Raw genomic sequence first — 27,996 nt, forward strand, 5'->3', positions numbered from 1 at the left:
CAAATTTTTCGCCATTTTTTATAAATTCTTCACTTCAAACCTTTATCCGCACCCGATGGTTTGTAGGGCACTGTTATCTTGATGTTAACGCAGTGTTACCTTGATCGTTAACACAGGTGGTCATCCCTTCACTTCCATGTACCAGTCCAGGTTAATGTGGAATAAATATTTGAGTGAAGAAATCACTTATATTTATTGACCCCCCTCCTCTGGGAATCGAACCTGGGACCTCCAGTATGGTAGCCGAGCGTACTTACCATTATACCATGGAGGCGGAAATACAATACATTTAATGTACTAACACCAAACCAAACTCGCAACCACATAATAAACAAATTTTATATATATATATATATATATATATATATATATATATATATATATATATATATATATATATATATATATATATATATTGTCCGCCTCCATAGTGTAATGGTCAGCACGCTCGACTATCATTCTGGAGGTCCCGGGTTCGATTCCCAGGGGGGTCAAATAAATATAAGTGATTTTTTTACTCTAATATTCATTCAATATCACCCTGGACTGGTACCTGAAGCGGATGGCTGATCACCTTTCCTTCATGTGTTAACGATCAAGATAACACTGCGTTTATATGCAGTGCCCTATGCACCATTGGGGTGCGAATAAGGGTTTGATGATGATGATGATATATATATATATATATATATATATATATATATATATATATATATATATATATATATAAAAATTACTATTATTATTAAACAATGAAACAAAACTCATAAAAATTATAATTTTATTGTACAATTTAAATATATACAATGAGTTCATTTAAGTCCACATTATACCCATTCAGGCAAAAGTAACTAACTGACAAAATGTATGGTGACATTTTTTATACTTAAGGATCATACTAAAATTTATAAATAAGTTGACGGAATAATGTTCCAATCTGTTTGCTATATTCAGAGATCACGGTGATTGTTAATTGGTGATTTTTGCCTGAATGGGACTGTCTTATGTTAACCTAAAAGAACTATAATTTGAATTGTAGTCCTTCTAGTTTTAACCTTTTCCCTTGTGCATTTTGTGTGGCTTCCCGTGCTTGGATTTCTTATTTTTCTTGGTAGGTACTGCGTCCGACAAATCTTTGTTTTCCGCTCCGAGTCTTTTAACGCCGCTATTGATAAAGAATTTAAAACAATATTAAAATCATAGTAATATTATTTTTAACATTTTAACTGCCATAAGCTACTATAAACTGTCAACTGTGACATAATAACGCGTGTGTTACAAACCACGGATGGTGTAGCCGACGTAAAGAAAACGTACATTTAGAAATAGAATTAATTAGCTTAGGGACCTCGGTATGTGTTAGCAATGTACTACCCCCTCAATAAAGACTGAAATGTGTCGCTTTCGGGGGTGGTCTTTGCCCATACCGAGGAGAGAAATAGCTCTAGGTTAGATTAAGCTATTTTTAAGATTATTATAGACTGAATAAATTGTAAACTGTATACTGCTCTGTGGTGCGCGCTCGACTGCGCCGAAGTAGCGGAGTGGGGATGTCCTTATACGTGCTAGAGGGAGACGGTACGCGAATGCCCTCGCTCCCTCTACGCCGTGATTGGCGGACATACCCCCCTCCGCGATTGGTCAGGCACGGCCGGGCGGCGCTACGGCGAGGCACCCAGAGCGGGTATATATAGGGGAATATTCGTCATAATAAAGCAGATTTCGACCGACTACCGCTGCGTTTTCTTCTCTCCGCCCCGCTTCTTCCCGACTTCGCTGCCTGCCCGGACTCATCGCCCCTCAGGAACATTCGACCGCCGCTACCCCCTGGACTTGGACTCGGATTTACTTTGGAGCTGACTGCACCCGGACTGGACGACGACGGAGCCGCCGCGACGACCCGACGGAGCGATACCGGACTTACGACCCGGTTGCCTGCTGCGTGCAGGTTGCGACTGCCGGTGATACATACCGCCTTCGCCGGCGATCGCAAGGGATCCCTGGGCTTTCGGTGGATCTCTACGCGGGTAGATCCACCGTCGAGCGCGGCCGCGGGCTGAGACTTGCCCGGCCGCTCTGCGCTGACGCCAGCACCTGCGGCATCTACAGTACTTTGTGCTGCGTCGCGTACAGATGGTCTCCAGAGTTATACGGATTTTTCACTTCAAATGGGACGTTTTACAAACCAAATCGGGCGTTTAACAAACCAAATTGGACATTATATTGTATTTCATAAAAAAAGTAAGAATTAAAAAAATATATATATATTTTACAAATCTAGTCCAGTGGTCCTCCGACTTACATTAAAAAAAAATACATATTAGGCAAGGAGAATGCAATGTACAAGGATTTATAGCATATTTAGCTTATATGTTTTAAAAATGATAGTGAATGTGTATAGTTAATAATAAATGAATAAGGTTGATCCCTAAAAACAATACAATGGATTCAATATATTATATCAATCAAGATTATTCACATTTATTTGTCTTATTCGTCTTGTCATATTTTCTAAATCAGAAATCTAAATTTTCTAAATCTGATATATCACTCACTCCTTTCAACGTCATAATTAAAAAAAACTAGATTTTTCAGGAGTTTTTAAAGTTTAAAAATATAATACAATGTATTCAAAATAAATATCAAACCACTTATTAAACTTTTTACTGTGCAACAGATTTTTTTAGGTAAAACCTGATTTTTTTTTCTCCATTTGAAAAATATTAGGTATATTTAAAAAAATAATTAAACAATACCTCTTCTTCAAAATGAAAAACCAACACTTTCTGCCCTGTAGCGGGTAAATATTAAATTAAAAATATGTTGGTTTTGCTGGGATATAGTACATTTTCTGGGCATTCTGAAAACATGCACAACTGAAAATTGACGATTTTTGATTTATGATGTTCTTGAAAGGAGTGAGCGATATGTCCTATTGCCTCATCAATTTTTGACAACTGGATACCTACTTTTGCACATTCTGTTTCCAATTAAAAAAAATTTTAACATTAAAAAAAAGATATACTTGAAGGATTGGCAGCAACAGATTCCAAAGAATATAAACTATGCATGGCATCAGTCTCCAGAACATTTTAACATAATCGGGCTAGTTGGTTCTCAGTTTGCATGAAGAACAAATTCACGATGGAAACATTTTTATCAAATACAGAGTTGAGATTACCTTTTGACTGAGATGAGGGTCTTGGCTGAAGACTTAGTTCCCAGCGCCTGGTGCCAGTCCACTTCTGTGCCCTTAATCTTGTACTGCTGCAGCTCCTGCCCCACCAGCTTGGCCACCTCCTGGCGCTGCTTCCTCTGCAGCTCCTGACTCCAACAACATCTTACTTAATACACGCACATACATACCACAGGGACGATATTTTCATACGAAACATTAGATTATTCAAAATAAAATTGACCAAAAAATATTTTTCAGTGCAAAATCAGTACGAAAAGTGTCAACACACGCTAACGTTTTTAACAATTTAAATAAGCTTTTTTAATTTTTTTTTATATATAATTGCGTTGCATATAAAATATATTATTTTGCCAATGTCAAGTTAATTAAATAATATTACTTAATTATAAAATATGTTAGATTTATTATTAAACTATGAATTAATTCCATTCAATTTTAAAAAAGTAACTAAAAGTTGGTAAATCTTGCTCGCCAGGATGAGATGGATATCTGTTGGGAAGGGATTGGTGTCTTTGACTCCCCCATTTTCGAGTGTCGTTTTAAAGAGGAAGACCTTAACCATATATTCTTTGTTTGCCCAATATATGACCACATGCCAACATTTTTTTAAAACTCTGGCCCCACTTATTTAAATAAGCTTATGTCAAAATAAAAAATTCATAGATTGACTCTGATACTTTTCGCAGTATGGTCACAATACATGGAAAACAGGTGTTTTTCTTAATTATTCGCTGATTTGAAAGTGGCAACATTTCTATTATGTTAAACGAGCGTTCACCGTATGGGCAATGATATATTTTAAGCTAAATCATTTAATATTAAAGGGATCATAGCAGCAAAGACCATTATTTCATAATTACACAACAAATTAATCTTAAAATCTTCGACTTGAAGGTTAAAACAAATGAAAACACACCTTTGCAGCTTTGTTCAGTTCATCATCGAGAGATTGCGCCATGGGAGTGTCGTTGCTAAAATTGTCCGAGGACATGTCGTTGAATCCTATTTTCTTGGCGGCGTTTGCTTCCAGCACGGCGTTGATTGCGGAGTACAACTTCTTCATAGAGTCGTAGAACTTGGCCAGGAGTTGCGACACCGGGAGACCGAGCTCTGATGATAAGGAGTCCATGTCTCGGTGCTGCAGTCCATAGCCGAGAAGAATGGCCTGAAATCAGAAAACAAGTACATAAGTGTTTCTCCCAAATGGGTTTAATCCAAGGTTTATTTTATATTCCACTCGAAGAACAAAGAGACGCAGTTCACTAAGTTTTAAATGTTTACAATATTGTAACTTCTTTAAAATCGTATATAAGGGGTGGAGGACCAATTTTTGCGTCCTCAGATAAGATTGATATTCAAACGTGCATACATCGCGCTTGCTCTTTTTCTATTGGTGTCGCTTTGTTCTTCTCGCCTTTAAAAGTGTTTTATAACTAAAGAACTAACTAACCATCGCGCCGCTTCCCCGCAGGGGTAGGCAGAGAGAATAGAACGCCACACCACTGTCTTTGCAAACATTCTTCGCCTCACGTTCATGCATCTCCTCATACATACTCGCCGATTGTTACGACAAAAAAAAAGTGTTCTATAATTTTCGATATATTGGTGTCGCTTTCTTTTCGCCCTTATCACTTTGTAATTTTCGATGAATAAATAATTGACTTTCATTTGCGCGTTTCCGTCTTCCTCATCATTAGACGAAACAATAAGTATATACAAAGATACTTCCAATAAGGCGTATATGAGTATATACAGTAGATATGGATTCGAGACATCCGACCTAACAGAACGAATCCTACATAAACTCAAAAAGCAGTGGAGAGTAGGATGTTAAGCATTTCACTTCATTTTCATTTCATTCAAACCCTTATCCGATTAGGCAACTAGAGGGCGGCCTCTGTTCAATACTGGACACAAGAACACGTCTGAAGCAGGTAAAAGTAATATCGTAGAGCTATAAGATTATCTTATACAGGCGGACCTCAACTTTCGCACATGATTGGTTCCTGAAAATGAGTGCAAAAGTTAAATGTTCCAAAGTAGAGGGATGTAAAAAAAATATACATAAACACCAAAAATTGTACTGTAAAATTTGTATTTATCAACTAAGTACATATTGAATAAAAATTATATTTTCTTAATAGACTTTTCAAGAGTTAGTTGTATTTTACTTTTTTTTTTCTGTAACATGAAGTACTATTATGGATCGCCCTACGCACTTCTTCTCCATTGGGATGACTTACTTCCGTAATTTTTTAAAATGTCTCGGTAAAAGGTTCATTCATATTTTTTTTTGTTCAGTACGTACACTTTTCACAGTACGGACCCAGTTTATACGCATTTCATAGTGTCAAACAGAAAATACTGCACGGAAACAAAATATTTTTGCAATTTTTTTTTTAATGTGCGAAAGATGAAGTCCGCCTGTAATGCCCTTTTGCAGTGGCGTGCACAAAAAATTAATTAGTGTATGCAGTAGAGGTAGGTAGCAAGGTAAGCTGGTACTACTTACTAGCTAGTAAGTAGTACCAGCCTTCTACTGAAGTAGGTAGTAAGGTAAGCTAGGTATTATTAAGCGCCCTTGAGGTAGTATGTTACAAAAATGGCATTATAAAAATTATCCAAATTATTATTATTATTATTACTTAGTAAGGTAGGGTAGGTACCGGTTGCATTTTTGTATGTCACGCAGGTAAGTCGGGATAGGCATTGCTTTTCTGCCTATATAGAAGGCACGCCCTTGCCCTTATCCAATCACCCCTTCAGGGAAGGCAACCCATTTATTCTTTACTTCCACTCGCCTGCTACAAAGCTTGGCTGATGAACGATACAAAGTGTGAGGGTGGCGTTACCTGTTGCAAGGGATCCAGCTTGGAGGCCATCTTGCTGTGGAAGAACAGGGTGGCCAGATCGCTGGTCAGGTCGCTGATGAGGTGGTAGTCTGCCATCTGCCGGGTGTAGAGTTCCACTCTCTTCACATCATGCCTAGTCAGGTGAAGCTCCACCGTACTAGTGTCAAGTTCTATAATGACATGCAACAAGTTCTCTTAATCCAAAAATTTTCAACAAAACTGGATTATAAATAGGATACTTTATAAAACGAAACAACTTTGTTTTTAACCACTTCTATACTGATACATTTTTTCTCCAACCGGTTTCGACAAGAACCTTGTCATCATCATCTTGTTAAGATGTACATGTTTAACCCTAATGATGACAAGGTTCTTGTCGAAACTGATTGGAGAAAAAAAGTATCAATAAAAAGTGGTTAAAAACAAAGTATTTTTATTTTATAAAGTTTATAAAATGTGCCACAAAGTATCTGCAAAAAACATTCAAGAAAATATAAATTAGACAATTGCCAAAAAATCTGTCAGAAATATGGCTGGAGATGCTTATAAGCGTTCTATTTGCTTACTTTTGCTAGAGTAATGGTGGAGACTGACCGGAGCATTTCGTCGTAACGTAACATGGTGACATCGCTCGCGCCGAGCATCCGAAACTATGGATGGAGCGTTCGGCTCGCATCATAACGTAACACGTTACAATGAAATGGCTCCGGTCAGTCTCCACTCTAAGAGATGCCAAAAAATATTGTACAGATCGGAATTGAGTTTGCGGTTACTTGTGATTTGTATACGACCATAATTCCTCTTCTAACCCATAAGGGTTAGAAGAGGAATTATGCGGATAACCGCACCCACTGGTGCATAAGGCACTGCATCATATTGACACAGTGTTATCTTGATCATTACTCACATGAAGGCAGGGTGATTATTCCTGCGCTTCAGGGACCAGTCCAGGGTAATATTAAATAAATATTAGAGCGTAAGATCACTAACATCTATTTTAACCCCACTCCCTGGGAATCGAACCCGAGACTTCCATCACGGTAGCTAAAGACGCTAACTATTGCACCACGGAGGCTAATTAGTATACCAATTAGGGTCGGGGTTGATGAAAAAACCGTCAGACAACAATGTGTTAATATTGAAAATGGCGGAAATTACGAATTACGATTGTTGTGATTAACCGACTGTTAGTGCAGTGAGGGATATTTTACCTTGTTTATTAATTTCCACGTGCGGGTTGGTGATGGTGGCCAGTCCGAGGGAGGCGGAGAACTTCTTGAAGGCCTTGGGAAGTAGTTTGGTGAACCTCCTCCGGAAGTCTGTGAAGTACTCGGGCAGCCAGTCGGCGCTGCTGCTGCCGAGGGTGCGCAGCATGATGCACGAATGCTCTCCCGTCAGATCGTTGCACTTTTGACTAAAAAAAATATACGTGAGACTCACGTTAAAAAAGATAAACTTTTAGGCACAAGAAACAGTGGACATCATGCTTTGCTCTCTTTGCTTACAGAGCGTCATTAGCGTATACCCATCATTGATAATAATAATAATAAACCATATCCGCTCCCTAGGTGGAGCATATGGAGTCCACGAACTGTCTCCAGGCTTTTCTGTCGGCTGCCAGCCCCCTTGCATCCTCCCAAGTCAGATCCGCGTCCCGAAGTTCTGACGAGAACTGCCGACGAATTGTCGGCAGTGGTCGTCCTGGGCGGCGCGAACCTGATGCCTTGTAAAAGAGGCAAGCTTGATTAAGGCTCTCAGGAAGGCATGCGAAGTACAGTACTACCCATCATTAGTGATCTTATATTTCAGGATTAGAAAATAGTTATGTAGAATTTAATCTAAGAAAATCTCTTTTAATTAAATGGAATCTTTACTCATTATTTTCTTTGAATTCATACTCTGAGAAAGAAATTATGATTAGATGCTAAAAAAAAATATAAATGCAATAATTGAATAATACCTCACGTAGACGGGAACAAACTTCTGCGACTTCCAGAACTTGAGCAGCTGGTCCGTGAGTCCGAAGGAGGTCCCGATGTAGTTGAGCGCCTCGGCCGGCCTCTCCGCCAGCCTCTTGAGCAGCGTGGGCGGCCGCTTGCGCGGCTTGATGCTCTCCAGCGTCAGGCCCGGCTCCTCCGACTCGGGGCAGTCGCTCTCCTCCACGTACACCACGCCCTCGCTCAGGCAGGTGATCTCCCCGGAGTAGTACTGCGCCAGCTGCTGCAGGGCGCGCTTGCCGTAACCCATCTGGAGAGGAAATCACTTTGTGTAATATATACCACTTAAAAGCACTACTACATACATCAGTTTCAGAATAACCATTCCATCATGAGGTCAACTATGAGGTCGACTATGGCCTGATGGTCGAATAGTTATACCGAAATCAGCAGTCATTAACCTTTATAGTGCTGAGCTTATTTTCACATATTTTGCATAAATTTCTAATTGCTTCTCATCATCACTACTTGACGAATTTGACATTTTGTAGGTAGAAATAAAAAACTTTTACTTAAAAAAATACAAAAATCAATGTTAAATTCACAGCAATATAATTTTAAATGGTTATTTTTAAATGTTATTGACTTATTAAAAACGTTATACATGCGCGCGCTAAGACACGTCCGTACAGGTCGATACCTAAATCAAACTGCGCAATAGTCGGTATTCCGATGCTCCGCACTTTATACTTATTAATAGAGAATCCATCTTTCGATGGTTCGCACTCTAAGGGTTAAGCAGTGTTTTGAAGTGGTATTACACAAATAATTCAGGAGACGTTCTGTCTTACCTTTTGGTAGTTGGGATGTGTCGCGATGCGCACGATGCGCGCTCCGCACAGCTGCGGGAAGTCCTTGTCCCCGAACTGCTCGCACACGTTCCAGGGGATGAGGTCTCCGGCCGCCTTCTTGCCTCGGCCCATTCCCTCCGTCACGGATCTACAAACACGTTCAACCCTCAAATGGTGTCTTGTCTCCGGCATTGTTTAGAGAATGAATGTTCATTTATTTTCATTCCAAACCTTGGGGTAAATTGTGCAGGGCTCGTTGGCACACACACAACACACACTCACACACAAACATACACAAAATAAAAGATATTGTTACTCCAAGTAACATTATTGAATAAATATTAGAATGAAAAAATCACTAATATTTATTTGACCCCCACTGAGAATCAAACCCTCCCGGGTTTGATTCAAACCCGGTTTTCAAACCTCAAAAATTTGAGGTCAAACCCTCCAGAACGGTAGCCGAGCGTGCTGCTGACCATTACACTACGGAGGCGGACTGAGTGATTTTTTCACTCTAATATTTATTCAATATTACCCTGGAATGGTACCTGAAGCGGAGAGCTGATTACCTTTCCTTTGTGTGTTAACGATCAAGATAACACTGTGTTTATATAATACAGTGCCCTATGCACCATTGGGGTGCGGACAAGGGTTTGAATTGAAAAAAAGTAGCATTATCTTTTCGTAAACCACGTATTCAAAAACTTAGTCGCACATTTATATTTTTATTGTGAAATTACATACTACAAATAATTAAAATACGTTTTATACTATCGTTTCAAAATACTCATATTGCTTAGTAAAAACAAAAAATTAGATTTTAAGTTCACCGAGTCTTTCTAAATACTGACGTAACTTCACTATGTTTTTCTCTGTCGTACTCCGTTTTATTAATTATATCTTCGATATACAGTGAAACCCCTATTTTATGTTTTTTAAGGGACTGAAAAAAATTAACTTATATGGAGGGATAACGTAAATACGGCACATTGAAAAAAATACTTTTTAATTTTATTTATTTTTTGTGTAAATAAGATTTTTGAAAACAAACATATATATCGCTCACTCCTTTCAACAACGTCATATACCAAAAATCGTCAATTTTCAATTGTGCATGTTTTCGGAATGCCCAAAAAATGTACTAGATCCCAGCAAGAGCGGCATATTTTTAACTTAATATTTACCCGCTACAGGGTAAAAAGTGTTGTTTTTGCATTTTGAAGAAAAGGTATTGATTTTAAAATATACTAAATATTTTTCAAATGGAGAAAAAACATTTAGATTTTACCAAAAAAGATCTGTTGCACAGTAAGAAGTTCAATAAGTGGCTTGATATTTGTTTTTAATACATTCTATTATATTTTTAAACCTTAAAAACGATCTCCTGAAAAATCAAGTTTTTGATATATGACGTTGTTGAAAGGAGTGAGCGATATTGAAAAAACATATTTAATTTTTTTTGTTGGGGAAAATTGTAATAATTAACTGTAATAAACTTAATTAAATAAAAAAGACTGAAGACTACTCGTAAACTATGATTGCGAATAATTTTAAAAAAGAAGCGTTACAGGTTGAGAAAAGGTGAAAAAAACCTAAATGCAGGTAATAAATGTAGGAAAATATATTGAAACATAAATAATTACACGCAATTGACGGGAAAATGTTTAATCCGGGTTTCACTGTAGTTGAAATATTAAAGGTTACCACAAAAAAGAAGCATTACAGGTCGAGAAAAGGCGAAAAAAACCTAAATACAGATAATAAATGTAGGAAAATATATCAAAATTTAAATAATTACACGCGATTGGCGGGAAAATGTTGAATTGGGGTTTCACTGTAATTGAAATATTAAAGGTTACCTATTGGAGAGCTGGCCCTCCATACAGAGCTGTATGACGCAGAGAACCTCGGGAAGGCAGGTGGTCTTGGGAGAGGTGGGCGCCAAGAGACAGAACAGGTTGTGTGAAGAGGCGTCCGCTAGCATCTGGAGATCGTTCGGGCTATTCTGGAAGGGACAGTTTAACAGAATATTACAAACTAATAGTCCTTAGAATGCCACCTGAGGGCATCAACCCCTCATGTCTCTTCTTCCAACCCCAAGGATTCCGGCGCCCCGGAAGGCCACTGACGACCATTCACCGACTATACTCAGCGGAACTTCGAGACGCCGGACTGACCTGGGAGGAAGCCAAGGAGATGGCGCGTGACAGAGTAACTTGGAGACGTCTCGTGTTGGCCATATGCTCCACCTAGGGAGCGAACATGGAAAAAGAAGAAAATGCCTTTTCAGGAGGAACAGGTTCCTGTCACCCATTGCTGACAGTTTTATTAAAATTTTATAACCACTTAATGCTTTTGAACGAGTAGTGTTCGTTGATGATGCATGTTTTTTAACACGCCAATCCAAGTGCCAACTCACGTGTTTCCATTTGTTTGTAGCACATAAGATAAACAAACCAACTGAGCCTGCCAGTTGCCACTTGACGCTCTTTATTAGAATCTATTGGAAATTCTTTGATAAATGAACAAAAAAAAATTTTTATTTTAAAATTTTTTATACCATTCATTTTTTATTATTATTCTTTAGCTTGTTTTTATATATGTATTTTTATATTAGGTAAAATTGTAAATAAAAAACTTGTAGATGAAAGCATCTGTAGCTTCGGAAACTAGTCGTAATAATGTAATACTCAAGTGGTAAAAAAACAAGTGTTTTATTTACAATTGAATCATGTTTTACCATAAATTGAATGCTGAAACAATAAATAACTTTTAAATTAGGTCAAGTTATAAAAAAAAATTTTCTTCTGTTTTATTTTTTTGAACTGGACAGCATTTAAATTCTTCTTCTTCTTCTTTTACGACTAGGTCCTGTCATTCTCGGGTCGCTCCTGGGAGGTGGAAGACCAGCTATCTTTCTGGGGGTCTGATCCCGCTTATGTTGCTGTCCGCTGCCACCCTCACCACTCGATCCGAACTCGCTCTTCTTACATGATTTAAATTATGTTAACTATTTCAATAAAAGATAAAATAACCAGATCAACTTATTTGAACCTTTCAACATTTAGAGTGTGTCCAAATACTTGTTCACAAATCTGGATTATCTCCAATTATAGGAGTTAATTTTCATAAAAAAAGCTTCTTTTAATCTCACCAATAGATGTCTCTGGTGAAGTTCTGAACATTCTTATTGAATCAATAAGAATGTTCAGAAACATTCTTATTGATTCAATAAGAATGTTTCTGAATTGGTTCATATATACATAGAACTTCCAAGAATTCGAGTAGTGTGGTTGTCAATAATTATTATAGGGTAGAATTGGTGAATGTTACATGTGTGTAAAGTGATCACTTAAACCAGCCTATGACGGTCATCAGCGCTGTAAATGCCCAGACTTCCATATTCTTCTTCATCTTCGATGAGATGTCAAACAATAATATGAACCTTTCGAGTTAAATTTTTGTGAAAAAAACCCGAGCATTAAGTGGTTAGCGAAATTGCCAATTTCTTTCCAGCACTCATCCCGGTAAACGCAGAGCCCCCTCACCTTGTAATGGCTGGAGACGTATATGGCCACTAGGCGGTGCAGGAAGGCCTCAGCGGCCTTGTGGTAGCAGAAGAGCGCGTCGCGGTCCACGTAGAACAGCTCGCAGGCGGCGGGCGGCGGGCAGCCGGCCCCCGGGGTGGGCGGCAGCGCGGCCTCCAGGCACAGCAGCCCCGACAGCCACGCCTCCACCGCGTCCCCCGCGCGGTAGCGGATCGGCTCCTCCAGCGTGAGTTGCTGGAACCAGACCGGCACCGTGAACTCATCGCTCATTTTGTTTACATTGACATATTGTAAAGATAAAATATTTATATTTTTTTATTTTATTCATTTAATGTAGTTTTTTTTTATGAGGTTAAGGGATCTTGCGTCCCTTATGTCACTGCGACCATATTAGGTGTATTGTGACCTAAATATAGTTACATTTTGAATACAATTTCTATACATTTATACATATGGCAAAAAAAAGTGCTTGGAGAGGGACTTACACTCAAGGTTTATTGTTTTATTTGATTAATGGTTTAATAGTCTTTTTCTTTTCTTTTGCATAATTTTTTAAAGATATACATGTAATGGGTCATAAGCCCTGTAAATACCCATCCGTATTTCTTCTTCATCTATATAGTCGCCAAAAAAAATAATGTTTGTTAGCTAAATCCGAGTACCAACCAGATTGTGCCTGATACACACATACCTCCACAGCCCCGACTACCTCAGAAGACAAATAAACCGGCAAGTCAAATCATTCGGAGAAAGAAGCAATCGTCGTAGAGTGTCGACATGATAGTGGCCGATACCTATATGCCTCCACAGCCCAGACTAGAACATCAGACAGATAAGAGCTATGGCAAAGCATTCTGAGTAAGAACCGGTCGTTGTACAATTATCCCCACTATGAAAGATATATTGAAAGCTGTCCCACCGATGCCCAGATCTGATACAGAAGCATCTAGGCTTCCTGACAGATCTGCTCTTGCTAAGCAATTTTTGTTTTTTTTTCTTGAACTAAGTTGCGAAATTTATTGCAAATGTGAAACAATATAAAATTGTATCCCGATTTTACAGTAAATTTACATTTAAAAGCTTTCAATCCTGATACTGCCAAATTTTCACCAAATTTTCTAGAAAGTACCCCAGTGTAGGCAGTGAAAGGGATTAGTGTTTAGTTCAATTAGTCAGCTAGATCCGATTCAGACTCGGAACTATGAAAGATAAATGAAATGGACACTTACGGAGTTTCCCTTCTGCTGGATCTGCGCGAAGAGCTTGAGGGACAGGGAGCGCCCGGTGCCCTCATAGCCGGCCACTGTGGAGGACAGCAGCGCCAGCGGGGCGCGCCGGAGCACCTCGGCCACCAGCGGCAGCGGGATGGCCCCCGCCTCGTCCACCAGCGCCAGGTCCGCAGCGCCCAGCAGCGAGTGGTCGTCGGGCGCGATGTACTGTACACGGACAAGAAGGAAACAGTGAAGAAACAGAGGAAGAAGTGAGAACACACACAGAACCAAGAATGCAACGCGGATGAGTAAGCTGTAGCGTGAGGGTCTCCAGAACACCCGGGACCTCCAGCATGGCAGTCAAATCCAAATGCTAAATTACGAGACGAATTTAACTTGAAGACTCTAAGTTAGAGATATGAAAATAATGCGCAAGATAAAAATAATACGCAGACTCTAATATAGAAATATAAAAATAATACCGTATTGTTTTTCATCTATTTCAAGATATTAAAATGTAAAAATAACTCCTAAACTAACTGACTAACCATCTCGCCGCTTCTCCGCAGGGGTAGGCAGAGAAAATCGAACACCACACCACTCTGTCTTTGCAAACATTCTTCGCCTCTTCTACATTCATGCATCTCCTCATACATACCCGACGATTATTACGACTTGACGATTAGAAAATAACTCCTCTATGGAGAAATTTGTGAACAAGGATTTGGACACATCTAAAATGTTATGAATAAAATAACTGATTAAATTATAAATGTCATAAAAAAATGAAATCATGTTTCAGGCGTCTGTCAGTATGTAATTCGGGTAAAAATCTTGTATATATTAAAAAAAAAATGAGTTTCATGGGTAAAATGGAGAATAAACTTAAACCAGCCTATGACAGCTCATCAGACATCACTTTATGCACGTGTTCACCATTCTACCCATGATTGACAACTTCTTAAAATTGGACTGTTTTTTTTTTTAATGTATGCAAGATACCTGAATTACATACCGAAAGACACCTAGTGTCTCTCAATATGTAATTTGATATGTGGAGTAAGCCTTGTAAATACCCAAACTTCCATATTCTTCTTCATCTATGTTGAGATGTTACAATATAAAAATAACAAATCAACAAATCCGACAACGGAGTCCTGGTTCCAATCCTTATGTATGGAAGCGAAGCATGGAGTTGGCAAAAGAAGGATGAAAGCAGACTGAATGCAGTCAAAATGCGATCTCTCAGAAGAACGTGCGACAAAACGATGTATGATAGATGTTCGAATAGTGAAATAAGGAAGGAATGCAAAGCTGAGATAAGCATTATCGATAAAATTAAGAAAGGTGTGTTGAGATGGTTTGGACATGTAGAACAAATGAGTGAGGAAAGAACGGTAAAACAAATTTATGAGGCGAACGTTGTTGGGAAAAGGAGCAGAGGAAGACCGAGAAAAACATGGCACGATCAGGTATGCCAAATACTTGAAAGTGGTCAGGTTAGGAGTCGTAACAATCGGGGGGTATGTATGAGGAGATGCATGAATGCGAAAGAGGCGAAGAATGTTTACAAAGACAGAATGGTGTGGCATTCTATTCTTTTTGCCTACCCCTGCGGCGAAGCGGCGTGATGGTTAGTTAGTTAGTATAACAAATCCAACCTGTATCGTCTGCCTTGAATTTCTCGAGACATTGATCCTGACGATGGCCTTCTTGAATTCGGGGTTTGTGGAGCGAACGATGTTGTAGTCGGTGTGCTCCTGGTACAGCAGGACGTCCAGCCCCTTGAGCACGAACTCGAACATGGTGATGAGATTGTCGGGGTGCGGAGAGGTGACGTAGATGTTCACGTAGCCGAGGGCGATGGCCGCCGAGACGGCCAGCCCGAGGCAGGCGGACTTGCCTCGGCCGCGGGACGCTGTCAAACAGTGGGGAGGCCTGAAAGAGAATAACTAGTTGTAATAACATATAAAATCTATTGTGACACGTGTTTCCATGTATTCCATATAATTTTCAAACACAATATGCAAATGCAAATGAAAATGATACAGAATGCGGAAACACATGTCGCTCACTCTTTTCAAGAACGTCATATATCAAAAAACCTTATTTTTCAGGAGAACGTTTTTAAAGTTTAAAAATATAATACAATGTATTAAAAATAAATATCAAGCCACTTATTGAACTTTTTGCTGTGCCACCGATCTTTTTAGGTAAAACCTGAAGGTTTTTTCTCCATTTGAAAAATACATAGTGAATTAATTTTTTTTTAAACAATACCTTTTCTTCAAAATGCAAAAACAACACTTTCTACCCTGGGCACTGCATTATGTAAACACAGTGTTATCTTGATCGTTAACACATGAAGGAAAGGTGATCAGCCCTCTGCTTCAGGTACCAGTCCAGAATAATTGATAAATAATAATAAATATTAGAGTGGAAAAATCGCTTATATTTATTTGACCCCCCCTGGGAATCGAACCCGGGACCTCCAGTACAGTAACCGAGCGTGCTGATCATTAAACTACGGAGGCGGACGTAATTATAGTAAGCTATATTCTTACCATAAGTTGTCACCTTCAACCAAAATTCCAAATCTCTCAAATAACTACATACGAAGGAAATATAATAACTCTGCATGTACATATATGAAATGAAACACGGATGTTAAAAAATGGGCAGAACAGAATGTTGCACAAGTGTAAAAAGTGATCACTTAAGTCAACTAAAATTCCAAATCTATCCAATAATAACTAGCATACGAAGGGAATCTACAACAGTGCATATCGCTCATTCCTTTCAACAACGTCATATATAAAAAAACTTGATTTTTTTCAGGAGATTGTTTTTAAAGTTAAAAGGTATAATTAATTAAGTAAAATGTATTAAAAATAAATATTATATCAAGCCACTTATTGAACTTCTTACTATGCAACAGACTTTTTAGGTAAAACCTGAATGTTTTTTCTCCATTTGAAAAATATTTAGTATATTAAAAAAAAATTAAACAATACCATTTTTTCAAAATGCAAAAACAAAACTTTCTGCCCTGTAGCGGGTAAACATTAAGTTAAAAATATGCCGCTTTTACTGGGATAAAATACATATTCTGGGCATTCCGAAAACATGCATAGCTTAAAATCGTTGATTGTTGATATATGATGTTGTTGAAAGGAGTAAGCGATATGTAAGAAATAGAACAATGTTTTCGTTTTTTAATTTTATTTTTATATGGGAATTGCATTTATTATTTACTTTGCTTATTATGTACATGGTTTATAGATCATTTAGTGGATTTTTATTTCTTCTAGCTAATTCAATATGTTTTTATTTGAATCTGTGTTGGGAACAGGAGGGATAATCTAGTGAGGGCCAATCAGGAACTTCTCAGCATTTGCTCATTGCTGGGAGGTAGAACGATGTTTAATAATAGGCAGAATGGTCAACGTTGCCTAAGTGTATAAAGTGATCACTTAATCCAGTCAAATTCCGGGTCATAAGCCCTGGAACGCTCAAACTTCCATCTTCTTACGTGTGAAACGATAGATGCTTCATCTCAAATGGAGACACCTATAATATTGTGAAATGAAATGCTTTAAATGAGTACCTGGGTTCCCTATCGGCGAGCGTGTTGATGAGGGTAGCGAGGGCCGTGGCCTGCTCATAGGTCCTGCACAGGGCCACCAAGGGGCCAACGGGGGGGGAGTCCGACAGGGACGATATGAACTCACTCAGCCGGGGGTCCACTCTCTGAAAAATAACAAAACAATTAGAATATTTATAGACACGGCGTTTAATTTGTAAACCTCCATTTTAATTTATACATATATTAAATGTTAAAATCAAACACTGATTTTTTGAGTCAGCTAAATTGTACATCATTATTAAAAATGGTTTTGGTTTTGGTTGGTTGGAAGATATTGCTTTATAGCAATAAGCCCGCCAATGTACACACATATTGTACAAAAATTTCAAATAAATAAATAAATAAATAAAAATACATTAAAAAAATTAGGACAATTTTTTTGACTAGTTAGTTTATTTTAAAAAGTTTGCTTATTATGTATTGGTTTATTAGCTTATGTAGAAAATGCCATAACAATTGCGAAACAATTTTGTTTTTATGTGTTAAAATATATAATAATACAATAAAACCCTTATCCGCACCCCAATGGTGCATAGGGCACTACTTTTATATAAACGCAGTGTTATCTTGACACATGAAGGAAAGGTGATCAGCCCCCCGCTTCAGGACTAGTCCAGGGTAATATTGAATAAATATTAGTGAAAAAAATCACTTATATTTATTTGACCCCCCTGGGAACCGAACCCAGGACCTCCAGAACGGTAGACGAGCGTGCTGACCATTACACTACGGAGGCGAATGAAACATTTTTTTAACCCATATTCGCACCAGATGGCGTTTAGGGCACTGCATCATATAAACGCAGTGTTATCTTGTTCGTTAACACATGGAGGAAAGGTGATTAGCCCTCAGCTTCAGGTAACCAGTCCAGGGTAATATTGAATAAATATTAGAGTGAAAAACTATTTATATTTATGACCCCCCCCTGGGAATCGAACCCGGGACCTCTAGTACGGTAGCCCAGCGTGCTGACCATGACACTACAGAGGCGGACAATACAATTAAGTAGTATTTAATACCACCCTAGACTGGTACAAGAATCGCAGGGCTGATCACCTTGCCTACTGGTACAAGTCGCTACAATGCAGTGCCCTATGCACCATTGGGTGCAGATAAGTTTGAAAGAAGACGAAGAATTGGGGCAAGTGTGATGTTCTGTTTTCTCTGCCTACCCCTCCGGAAAAAGGCATGATGGTTAGTTTTTGGTTGGTTGGAAGATACTGGTTCTTAGCGATGAGTGTGGTAATGCACGTTTATTCAAGTTAAGAAAAAAATGAATAATTTAAAAAATATATATTATATTTACCTCCGGGATTTCTTCTACCGGGGTTACTTGTGCAGTCAAGGAAGATATCGGGAGCACAGTAAGCCCATCATCTAATACAAGACACCTCTTATTATCAGCAAGAGAAAGAAGAAACCTTTCGTTGAATCTGTGAGATACTTTATCATATGCTTCCGTGCGGAATCTGAAATTAACATATTAATATTTAAAATGAATTATTTTTAATTTTTTAAAAAGATATCGCAATATCAGTGTTTAAAAAAAATTAACAATGTAAAGGTAGGTACTTTTTCCATTTTGGTAAAGCAATAAGTAGGTACTCGGTCACATGTGACCGAGTATCATGTGATCATGATAAATGATTTGTTTATGGTTTAAAGAAGATGACATATTTATGTGTCTCTCTCATTCTCCAATACAAACAGTTAACTGATTGTCATAATACAAGGTGAGTGAGATGCAGATATACGGTCAGGTAACTGCCAAGATCTACGTACATATAGCTCTATTTTATTTATCTTTATCTTTGGAAGTTATTTCCACAGATGTTCGTAGAATTGGCAAAATTTGAAGTTAAAATTCATTATGATGTCAACACTTGACACATGATCAGTAAAAAATACTGGTCATTGAAAATGATCAGTATTTTTCTTTTTATAGAAAAACTTTCCACGAATTTGATTAGAATAAAACCTACACAAATACATACTAAGAAATCATAAATTTAGTGAAATTTCTCATAAAGTTGTGTGGTTCATTAAAAGTTCATTAAAATTGAAAGGGTTGATTCTTTCATTCACATGTTTCCTTTTATACCTTGAATGGACATCCATGGTGATAGAATGAAGTTGTCTGAGGGATGACATTGTCTTCAGTAAAAATATAATGAGACCGCCTCCTTCCACTGTTTCTATTGTGCGAGCCATTAAATTGGGTGTCAGGGCTTCAAAGTCCTAAAAAAGAATTAAAAAACATTCATGTTTAGTAAAAAAGAATAAAAAAATTTCTGGCTCCACGAGAAATTTGCCTGCAGTCATTTGTTTATAAACATTCCAGTATTCAAAATAAAAGTGTTGCAAGCAATGAAAATGATAATGTCAGTGGGTAGAGTTAATAAAAAAATATTTTTATTATTAAATAAATGAAAAATTTACGCTACAAGTACAAATACATTATTTAAAAAAAAAAAGACTATAATCAATGCATACCTGTAAAACGCAAACACCATAAGTTTGTCCAAGAATCGCATGGCTCTCAGAATAATATCTACCGTGAATTGTTGTGGCAACACGGAAAGAATCAAAGAGAGATTCTTCCGAGATATCAAGTTTGCCAGCTGCAATTTTTTTGGCTCTCTTCCTGCCATGACTGAAAAATTAATATACCAAAAGTTAAATTAAAGAATGTGGATACAAGAAAAAATACAGCAATATATTCTGTTCACACATTTTCATTTGGCTCCACCGCCATTGGATGGAAAAAAATAGCCGCTTTCAAAAAAATTCATACGGGAATTGTGAGGCCACAAATTCACAAAAAGAAGACAATGGCGGTATGGCCAGGGTTTTATTATGTCTATAAAGAAATATACAAATGAAAATACACTTACTTGCTAATAGATTCGTCTTTGTTTTTATAACACCATAACACATTTGGACGAGCTTTGACTGTCGATTTTGCCAGCATATCATACAGAATAGGAACCTAGACAATTAATTTTAAAAAATATATACATAAAACGGGTTGAAAAGATATACTTAATTATAATTAAGTCTTTAGACAATACATTTCGAAGTATAATTCATCAATACTTCATATATTAATATACATAAACAAAAAGTAAATAAAGTAATGATTTAATAAAATGTCAATCAAACCTGGTCTCTCGCTTTATCTCCAACGATTAAGAACATTGTTCTATGCCTGAGTTTAACTCCATTTTCAATCATAACACGGATTCGGTTATCAATTTTCTTCTTCACCATTTTGATAGAATATTAAATTATCAAAAACAAATATGACAGTTACTGCTGGTTGACAAGCGAACACCGCATGATATACATAACCTTAAAATGTCACATGGGACACAATACGCGGTGCTAGATGTTTTATGAAAAAAGTGACTAAAAATGATCAGTGACTATTCTCGCAAATAGTAATAATATTTACCGGGGCAGGTAGTGTAACAATTTTACATCGATAACCCTTTTCCTTTTACAAATTGATTGGATTTCATTTTAAATGAGCTATCGTAGAAACAGAACTTTAAATAGACAAAGGCAAAGATTTAAAATATTGATTTGCAACAAAACTTACATAATCTCAAGGGTGCCAAAGAGTCCAGTGCAGATTATTCACCAGAAGAAAAAGAGTAGGTGGGCAGTGGAAAGCAAGTAAGACTTGCTTATAAATATAATGCACTGGTTTAAGGGGTAGGCAGGGTATTTATCTTATGACCCATTTGAGAGCAACACGAGCTGCCCACACAACTGAAACTTTTCCAATGAAGACGTTATTTTGTTTTTTGCCATGCATTAACTGTCGGTGTATATTGAAAACGATCACTCTAGATGGAGCGCTAATGCTGTGCTAGTACTGTACTTGCACAGACTGGATCACTTTCTCTATCAAATGGGTATGCAGTTTGAATCTCAATATCCAACTGTAATGTCTGGCTTTAAATCATATATGGCCTGCTCTATAAACTCCCCTTCAGTGCCCGTATACCATTTTGGAAAACTTATTTTTAATGTGTTGTATTGAATGACATTTCAATAATAGAATTATTCGATGGGCGGCCTCTCAATATTCACGTTCAATGCAAAACAATTAAATAAAAAGTATTAATATTTTTAATAAAGAAGGGTAATAAAAACACATTTATGATTTTTACATTGCTTTATTAATATTAGTCACAAAATTATACAGAAAAAGGTAAATATTTATATTCAATGACTAGATTTAATAACATTTATTCAGATACACAGACTAAAAATGGACTAGAAAATAATATCTTCATAAAGTAAGAAAAACAATACATTTAGAAAGCAAGTAACAAAATAAATTTCAATACATACAAGGAAATCTCAAAGGGTATAGCAATATGGCAGCCCATATTGCGTTGTGACAACTCTCTCATTTCTTAGTCCATGAAAAGTCACGTCTCTCTAAATAACAATGGCAAAATCACATAACAGTCAATTTCCGACAACCCGATACTTGAAATAATCACAAACCTTCATGGAATACAATGGTAACTTATCAATCAAAGGTAAACTGCAAGAAAATAATTTAAATGTTAAAGAAATGTTCTTCGTAATATCATAGATAGGGATCACGGCATTATTACATATTATATCGGATACTGGATTATTCCCTCTACGGAAGAGATGCCAATTTCAAAAGTGTCTCAACTCGATATGAAACACGTATCATTTTTCGTTTTTTTATTAATGAAGATGGATGTTTGAGTAGCCGTAAGTCGTAAGCCCTGGAATGCTCAAACTTCCATCTTCTTTCATAAAAAAGGGAAGAATGATACATGTTTCACATCTAGTTGAGATACCTTTAAAAAAAATCATGGCAAGTATCTATTTACCAGAATCAAAATTCCCTCTGAAGTTTGATGTTTTATTCATACTTGAATTTTATGATCTGGTGATGTTTTAGCCACAAGTTTCAAACGCATCTTGATTAGTGTTTAAGCACACACTTTTAATGATTCCTAGAACCTCCAAACTGGGATCGCATATAGTTAAGTCTTAAAATAAATGCGTTTCCTTAACCACGCAATTTCATACCTACTCTTAGATTGAGATGGAGTAAATACGATGCAATATAGAATTTTTGATACATGCCTTTATAAATCATCTAATTTATTGCAGTTTACACTTTGATAAAATATTCCTTCCTTTAAATGTCAAATAACAAACATGTAAAAAAATACTTAGCATTCATAATGTCATAAATAATAATAAATATTATTTCCTAAAATAAAAGCTTTGGATTTCTTTGTAAAAATTACTAAAAATTGCACGTTACTATTCACAAAAAGCAGCTTACGAAATAAAACGAAAGCTGCCAAAAAAAACATCATTTAAAATTTGCTAAATTATACAGAAATATTCCTATTAAAATACTATCTAGTTACGGAATGGTGAATTCACTATCCATTCATGTAAAAATTGCGTAATAATGGCGTCTTTCTAAAAAGTACCACCAGAATAAGCCTCTTAATTTTAACACGGTGATGTAAAATTAGCCTTATGGTAAATTTTTATAGACTCGACGTATCTTCAGAAGGCATCAACACCAATCGCGTTTGACTTAAGTGAGATCATTTAATTTAATATACAAAAATATTGTTCAGTTGATTAGAAATAAATATATAAAGCTATTATTTGTACATCTTATAAAAGCATGCAGTTATTACAAGTTATAAATATGTGATATTCCAAGCAGCAAACGGTAGCAGAATGTTTTGTACGAACATATTTTTTGCAATCGGAATGAATTTCATTATTTTCAAGATTGTGATAAGTTTGTATAAGTGAGATAAAGATGTCACTGTTGAGAAGTTTTGCATTACTAGATAAATTATTTCTTTTTTAATTTAAGTTTTACTTAGTAAATACCACTATTTCTTAAAATCCACCGCAATACAAACACCGTATGCGATGCGGAATGCATCGAAACACGTGTCACAGAAGGTTTTAAGAAATAGTAGTGTTTACTAAGTAAAACTTAAATTAAAAATGGATAGATTTTATCACAAGTGACTGCCAAATCAATCAATGAAAATTAATTATTTCTGATAAACATTACTATTATTGTATGATATTGTGCCTATTAGAGGGTTAAATTCAAATGAAAAATAAAATTGACAAATCGATAGGGAAAAATGGAGAGCTGCGTTCAAAGTAAAATAAAGGGTCAACAATAATCAGTAATTGAAATTATTTAAATAAATAAATATTGAAAATAAAACGACATTCAAACACAACAAGTAATAGTTGCACATTAGTGAATAACGCTGTAAAATATTGTGCTTGGACATTTAAAAGATAAATCATTTTTTAATTTTACAGATTGCATTATTATTTATGTTATTAATTGGTACGTGACACTTCCATCAATGGTATAAAAATACATATTACAATATAATATATTTATTTGGTTAGCTCTTTAGAGAAATTAAGCAGAAAAAATATTGATACTTTTGAAATGCGTTAATAAAAATATTTTAAAATATGTTGTCTATGGCCAACCAAAGGGCACGAATGACAAATGGTTTCTTTTGGGGAGACACATATGAAGACACGCTATAACTTTGTCAAGTCATTATGTTGCTGTACTATTTTATTTTAAAGTCATGGCAACACATAACTGTGCATGACTACATAAGAAAGTTACAGCGTTTCAAATGCGTCTCTTAAAAAGTAGCTATTTGTCACTCAACCATTTTGCTGGCAACATTTGTTATTATTTATTAATTGAACCGGTGTCTTATTCATGGGATTCAATAATATTGTACTACATATTAATGAAAATCAAATACGATTGACGATTCTGTGTATTGACAGATATTGTACATTTGTCCTTGCAAGGCGAAATAGTTGTGAGACAAATGAATCTGAAGTAGTATATGGTGAATGTGGTAAAGCTAGGGACTAAAGCATATCTTGCATCTTCTTAGACGTGCATTCTCAAAGTATCAGAACAACAGGTAGTCCGGTAACCTGAGTTGGGATACCAAACGGAACACATAGAAATCTGCCGATAGGGGGCTGCTACTGGTCTATTAGCACTGGAGGTTGAAGAATAAAGAGAATGAAGACGCTCTTACAAATTACATATATTCTCTATGGATTCATCCTAGTTCAACCAAAATATACTGGAATAAAAGGGCCCTATGCAGAGAGTTGTCCGCCTCCGTAGTGTAATGATCAGCCTGCTTGACTACCGTACTGGAGATCTCTGGTTTGTTTCCCAAGGGGGGTCAAATAAATATAAGTGATTTTTTCACTCTAGTGGACTGGTACCTGAAGCGGAGGGCTGATCACCTTTCCTTCCAGATAACATTGCGTTTACATGATGCAGTGCTCTATGCACCATGGGGTGCGGATAAGGGTTGAAGAATGCAGAGAGCGGCAAATTTTAACAGAATCACAAATCACGCTTGATTTTTATTAAAAAGATACTACATATTAGAAGACAAAATTAGTTTACAAAATAAAAAACATTGGAATTTAATATTAAAATGCAATTGTATCAAGAAATATCGGCTGAATTCAAGTGCCAATTTTTAAATTGCTATTTTCTAAGCCTTAAACGTTAGTTAATGCACCTTTTTAACCAGCATATACATATATATTATTAATTGATAACATGATAGGAATGTGAGGTTACGAGTTTTTGAATTAACACAAGGATTTTCAACACATGAAAAAATAACGTATCACCTTTTTAGTAAGGATAAATATGAACCAATGGTAAAAAATTAAAATATCTAACAAAGTTTAAACATAAGGTAACCTGCACCTTTGGTAAATAAAAATAATACGAAAAAGTACATACATAGTTAGAGAGCAAAAAGAAGCATGAAATTGCTCATAAAAATTCTAAAAAATCGCATTTATTTTCTATACAGACGCATATTATTACAAGCAACATGTTGAACTAACAAAATACATATATCCAAGAATTATTTCGAATGATGTTGAAGGACATTGATAATAAACGGAGCAATGTCTAAATTATGCATTTTATCCTTTATATGGAGATTTACTTCCTAACTTTGAATATGTGAATTGTCTATGGTAAAATCCATAGAAATCAACATGAAATAGAAGAGTAGTAGAAATATATTCAACGATTCAATGAACTTCGTTGAAGTTATTAATCAGGATTTTTTTTTCACATTTAAAATGTTAAAAAATAGGAATGTTCAATTGAATTGCTAACATATTTTACATATTATAATTTTTTCATAAGAGTGAAGTCACCCACATATTTACTATGTAGTTTTGTGAATTAAATTATATAAGTTTGATTCTTGCGTTTCGGGTGATGGGTCTTTAGCTTACCAACATTAAAAAATCATAGTGGCATTAATATGAAACCTATAAATAATTATAAAAGAAATTGACAGATTTTTATAAACAATCAAAAATCGTCGTTATCAATGTGTTAATGAAACTTTTAGAGTATTTTGATGACTGAAATTTAGATAACAGTTCTATAATAATTAATATGGATTAAACTCATTAAAACGTCAATCCTCTTCTATATTGCGATAATATCTATGAACTTTACCAAAGACAATTTACATATTATTTGAAATCAGGTATCAACATCAGGCAAGTACCAGAAAATGTGGCATTTGTACATTGCGATGCCCCCATTTTAAATACAGGGCACAGAAAGCTAATTTTTGATCAGTTTGCAAAATAATCAACATGTTGCGGCTGCCTAGCTAAGTTTCAAGGTCAAATTCCTACAAAACGGTCAACGCTCTTTCAATTGACAAAGGGTACTAGAACAACAAATACAATGCATTCATTCTAATGTGAAATGCGTCGGCCGCTTTCCAGTAATTTGGTTATTAACTCACGCCCTGAAAACGGGAGCGGTTATGTGGTGGGGCAAGTCGGTGGTGATTTCACGATAAGCGGCAGTGCTAGTGCGTAGAAGTACCATGGAGGGAGATAGGAGCGGCGGACAGTGACCGCCGTTCACCGCACGCCTTGCGTCTTGTGGTGCGCGGTGGTTGGCCGCCTGCGGGCCGTCATCGGTTTCTTGATCTCCAAGTCGGCCTCTCGTGTCAGCGCCGAGTTGAGGACCTGAGGGTAAATAAAAATTGTTCAAAACAACTCGTTTCAAGTGGCGAAGGCTCTGGGTTCTTCAATAGTGAGTTTTTCTGACCCCTATCTGCAGCCAGTGGTGCACATGACAATGTGTCAGATCGACACAATGATAACTGATAACTAAGGCAAGATTCTTTAACCTTTACGGGAGTATGGACGTAAATAAACATCGGTTCGATTTTTTCTCAAAGGACATTAATGAACGTCGAAGTCCGTCTGTCAGTTGGTATCATGTAACTTGGCAATGACATCTGTGGATATTTAAATGTAATTTTGTTATGAAATAAAATCTAGAGATGGTGAGTTTTATTTATTTTTTTACTATTTTTACATAATTTCTATCTAAATAATACATCCATTTCGTGAAAAACATTTTTTTTTCATGTTAAAAGAACCCACTCCCCAGATAAAATCAGACATCAATTATTGTACTCCCGGAAAGGTTAATCTAGGAGAGTGAAATATATTTAAAAGACACTACTGGATTATATATTTTAGCCAGAAATGGGGAAAAATAGGGTATAACAATTGAAACGTTGTTTGCAGGAAATGCTAAGTGTCTGTTGGTAGAGAGCGGGAGACACTTATAAGGATGCCAAAAACATTGTACAGATCGGAGTTGAGTATGGGATTACTAATGATAAGTATACGACCCTAATTAGTATGTATACTATTTAGGGTCGGGGTTGATGAAAAAACCGAGAATGGTATATAATATTCATAAAAACATTGGATAATTCCTAATTTTTTGCCTTTGGAATGAGGCCTGCGCAGAAGTTTTAAATACCGTTCCCGTCCTAAAGCATCAATTGACCTACTCTTATTTCATTTGTTTCAATCCTGCGGATTAGTCTGCAGCCACAGATGACACCTCCTTCAACACTCCGGTCTATTTTGCGAAACTCCTGTTCAGCTCCTCATACGTCAAACAGCTTATGTCCTCGTATAAGTCGCAAAGATATTTGCGGCATGGGCGTCCTCTGACCGAACGGTTAGAAATACCTTTCCCGTCCGAAGTGTGTTAACAGTACCAGGTTAGTTTCTGCTGATTAGTATTTTTTTCGTACCTCTCTAAGTGCAGCGGGTACGGTAGGCTTCTTGTACGCCTTGGTGGTGGACCCCAGCACTTCCATCTTGAGCTCCAGAAGGTTCTCGCATTTGTACCGAAGTTCTGGACGCCCGCGGACAGTCTCGCTGATGGGGCGGCGTCTTCCCGGGAAGGCCATCGGGCGAACTATCGTCTGGGAGTCGTCTTCCCTCCTGGAATGGAGAGATTACAGAGGAATTAGTCGAGAATTACAACGAGACAAGGGGGAAAAAATAGACAAAGATAAATTACACAGCTAAACTAGAATGCTCCTTGATAACAATGGCACTCTTTAAGTTACAATATATCTTCTACTTCATCTTGTTGTAGGCCTTGTGGCCTGTTATAAGAGGGATTAGCCTCCTGTGATGTCGATTCCCAGCTATCGACCCATCTCTTTGGTGGTCTGCCCGAGAGTAGTCTATCATGGGGTTGGCTGTACGCTGCGATGTGGGAGAGTCTGGATGGTTCCATTCTCTTCACATGAGCATACCATTGTCTCCTTCGTTGCC

General features: G+C 36.8%; 2 protein-coding genes across 6 annotated transcripts in view; both read right to left on the reverse strand.

Moving 5' to 3' along the window:
* Positions 1-767: 767 nt before the first annotated feature.
* On the reverse strand, positions 768-20,595 carry l(1)G0020 (RNA cytidine acetyltransferase l(1)G0020). 2 transcript variants are annotated; one of them, XM_088260031.1, is made up of 17 exons: positions 20,410-20,595; positions 20,142-20,236; positions 19,741-19,900; positions 19,349-19,485; positions 18,554-18,716; positions 17,209-17,351; positions 15,263-15,539; positions 13,620-13,826; positions 12,391-12,624; positions 10,702-10,847; positions 8,840-8,987; positions 8,012-8,298; positions 7,263-7,465; positions 6,052-6,221; positions 4,116-4,364; positions 3,182-3,324; positions 768-1,165 (listed from the first exon to the last, which is right to left on the reverse strand). In XM_088260031.1, the coding sequence occupies exons 1-17, from the start codon at positions 20,515-20,517 to the stop codon at positions 1,051-1,053; spliced, it is 2,985 nt and encodes a 994-aa protein (XP_088116157.1). In that variant the 5' UTR covers positions 20,518-20,595; the 3' UTR covers positions 768-1,050. The 2 variants fall into 2 exon arrangements, 1 of the variants encoding a protein (XP_088116157.1); XR_015837524.1 differs by having other exon boundaries at positions 1,027-1,165; positions 3,182-3,328.
* Positions 20,596-21,439: 844 nt separating this feature from the next.
* Positions 21,440-27,996, reverse strand: part of Klp68D (kinesin-like protein 68D) — a 36,626-nt gene continuing 30,069 nt past the window's right edge. For all 4 annotated transcript variants that reach the window (XM_088260061.1, XM_088260062.1, XM_088260060.1 and 1 more), the window contains 2 exons: positions 27,465-27,657; positions 21,440-26,373 (listed from right to left, as the gene is read on the reverse strand). In XM_088260061.1, coding sequence (XP_088116187.1) covers positions 26,266-26,373; positions 27,465-27,657 — 301 coding nt within the window. In that variant the 3' untranslated portion in view covers positions 21,440-26,265. The remainder of the gene's footprint in view (positions 26,374-27,464; positions 27,658-27,996) is intronic.

This window comes from Brachycentrus maculatus, unplaced genomic scaffold (assembly GCF_059751285.1).
Source record: "Brachycentrus maculatus isolate JH-2025_06_01 unplaced genomic scaffold, ASM5975128v1 h1tg000122l, whole genome shotgun sequence".
NCBI lineage: Eukaryota > Metazoa > Arthropoda > Insecta > Trichoptera > Brachycentridae > Brachycentrus > Brachycentrus maculatus.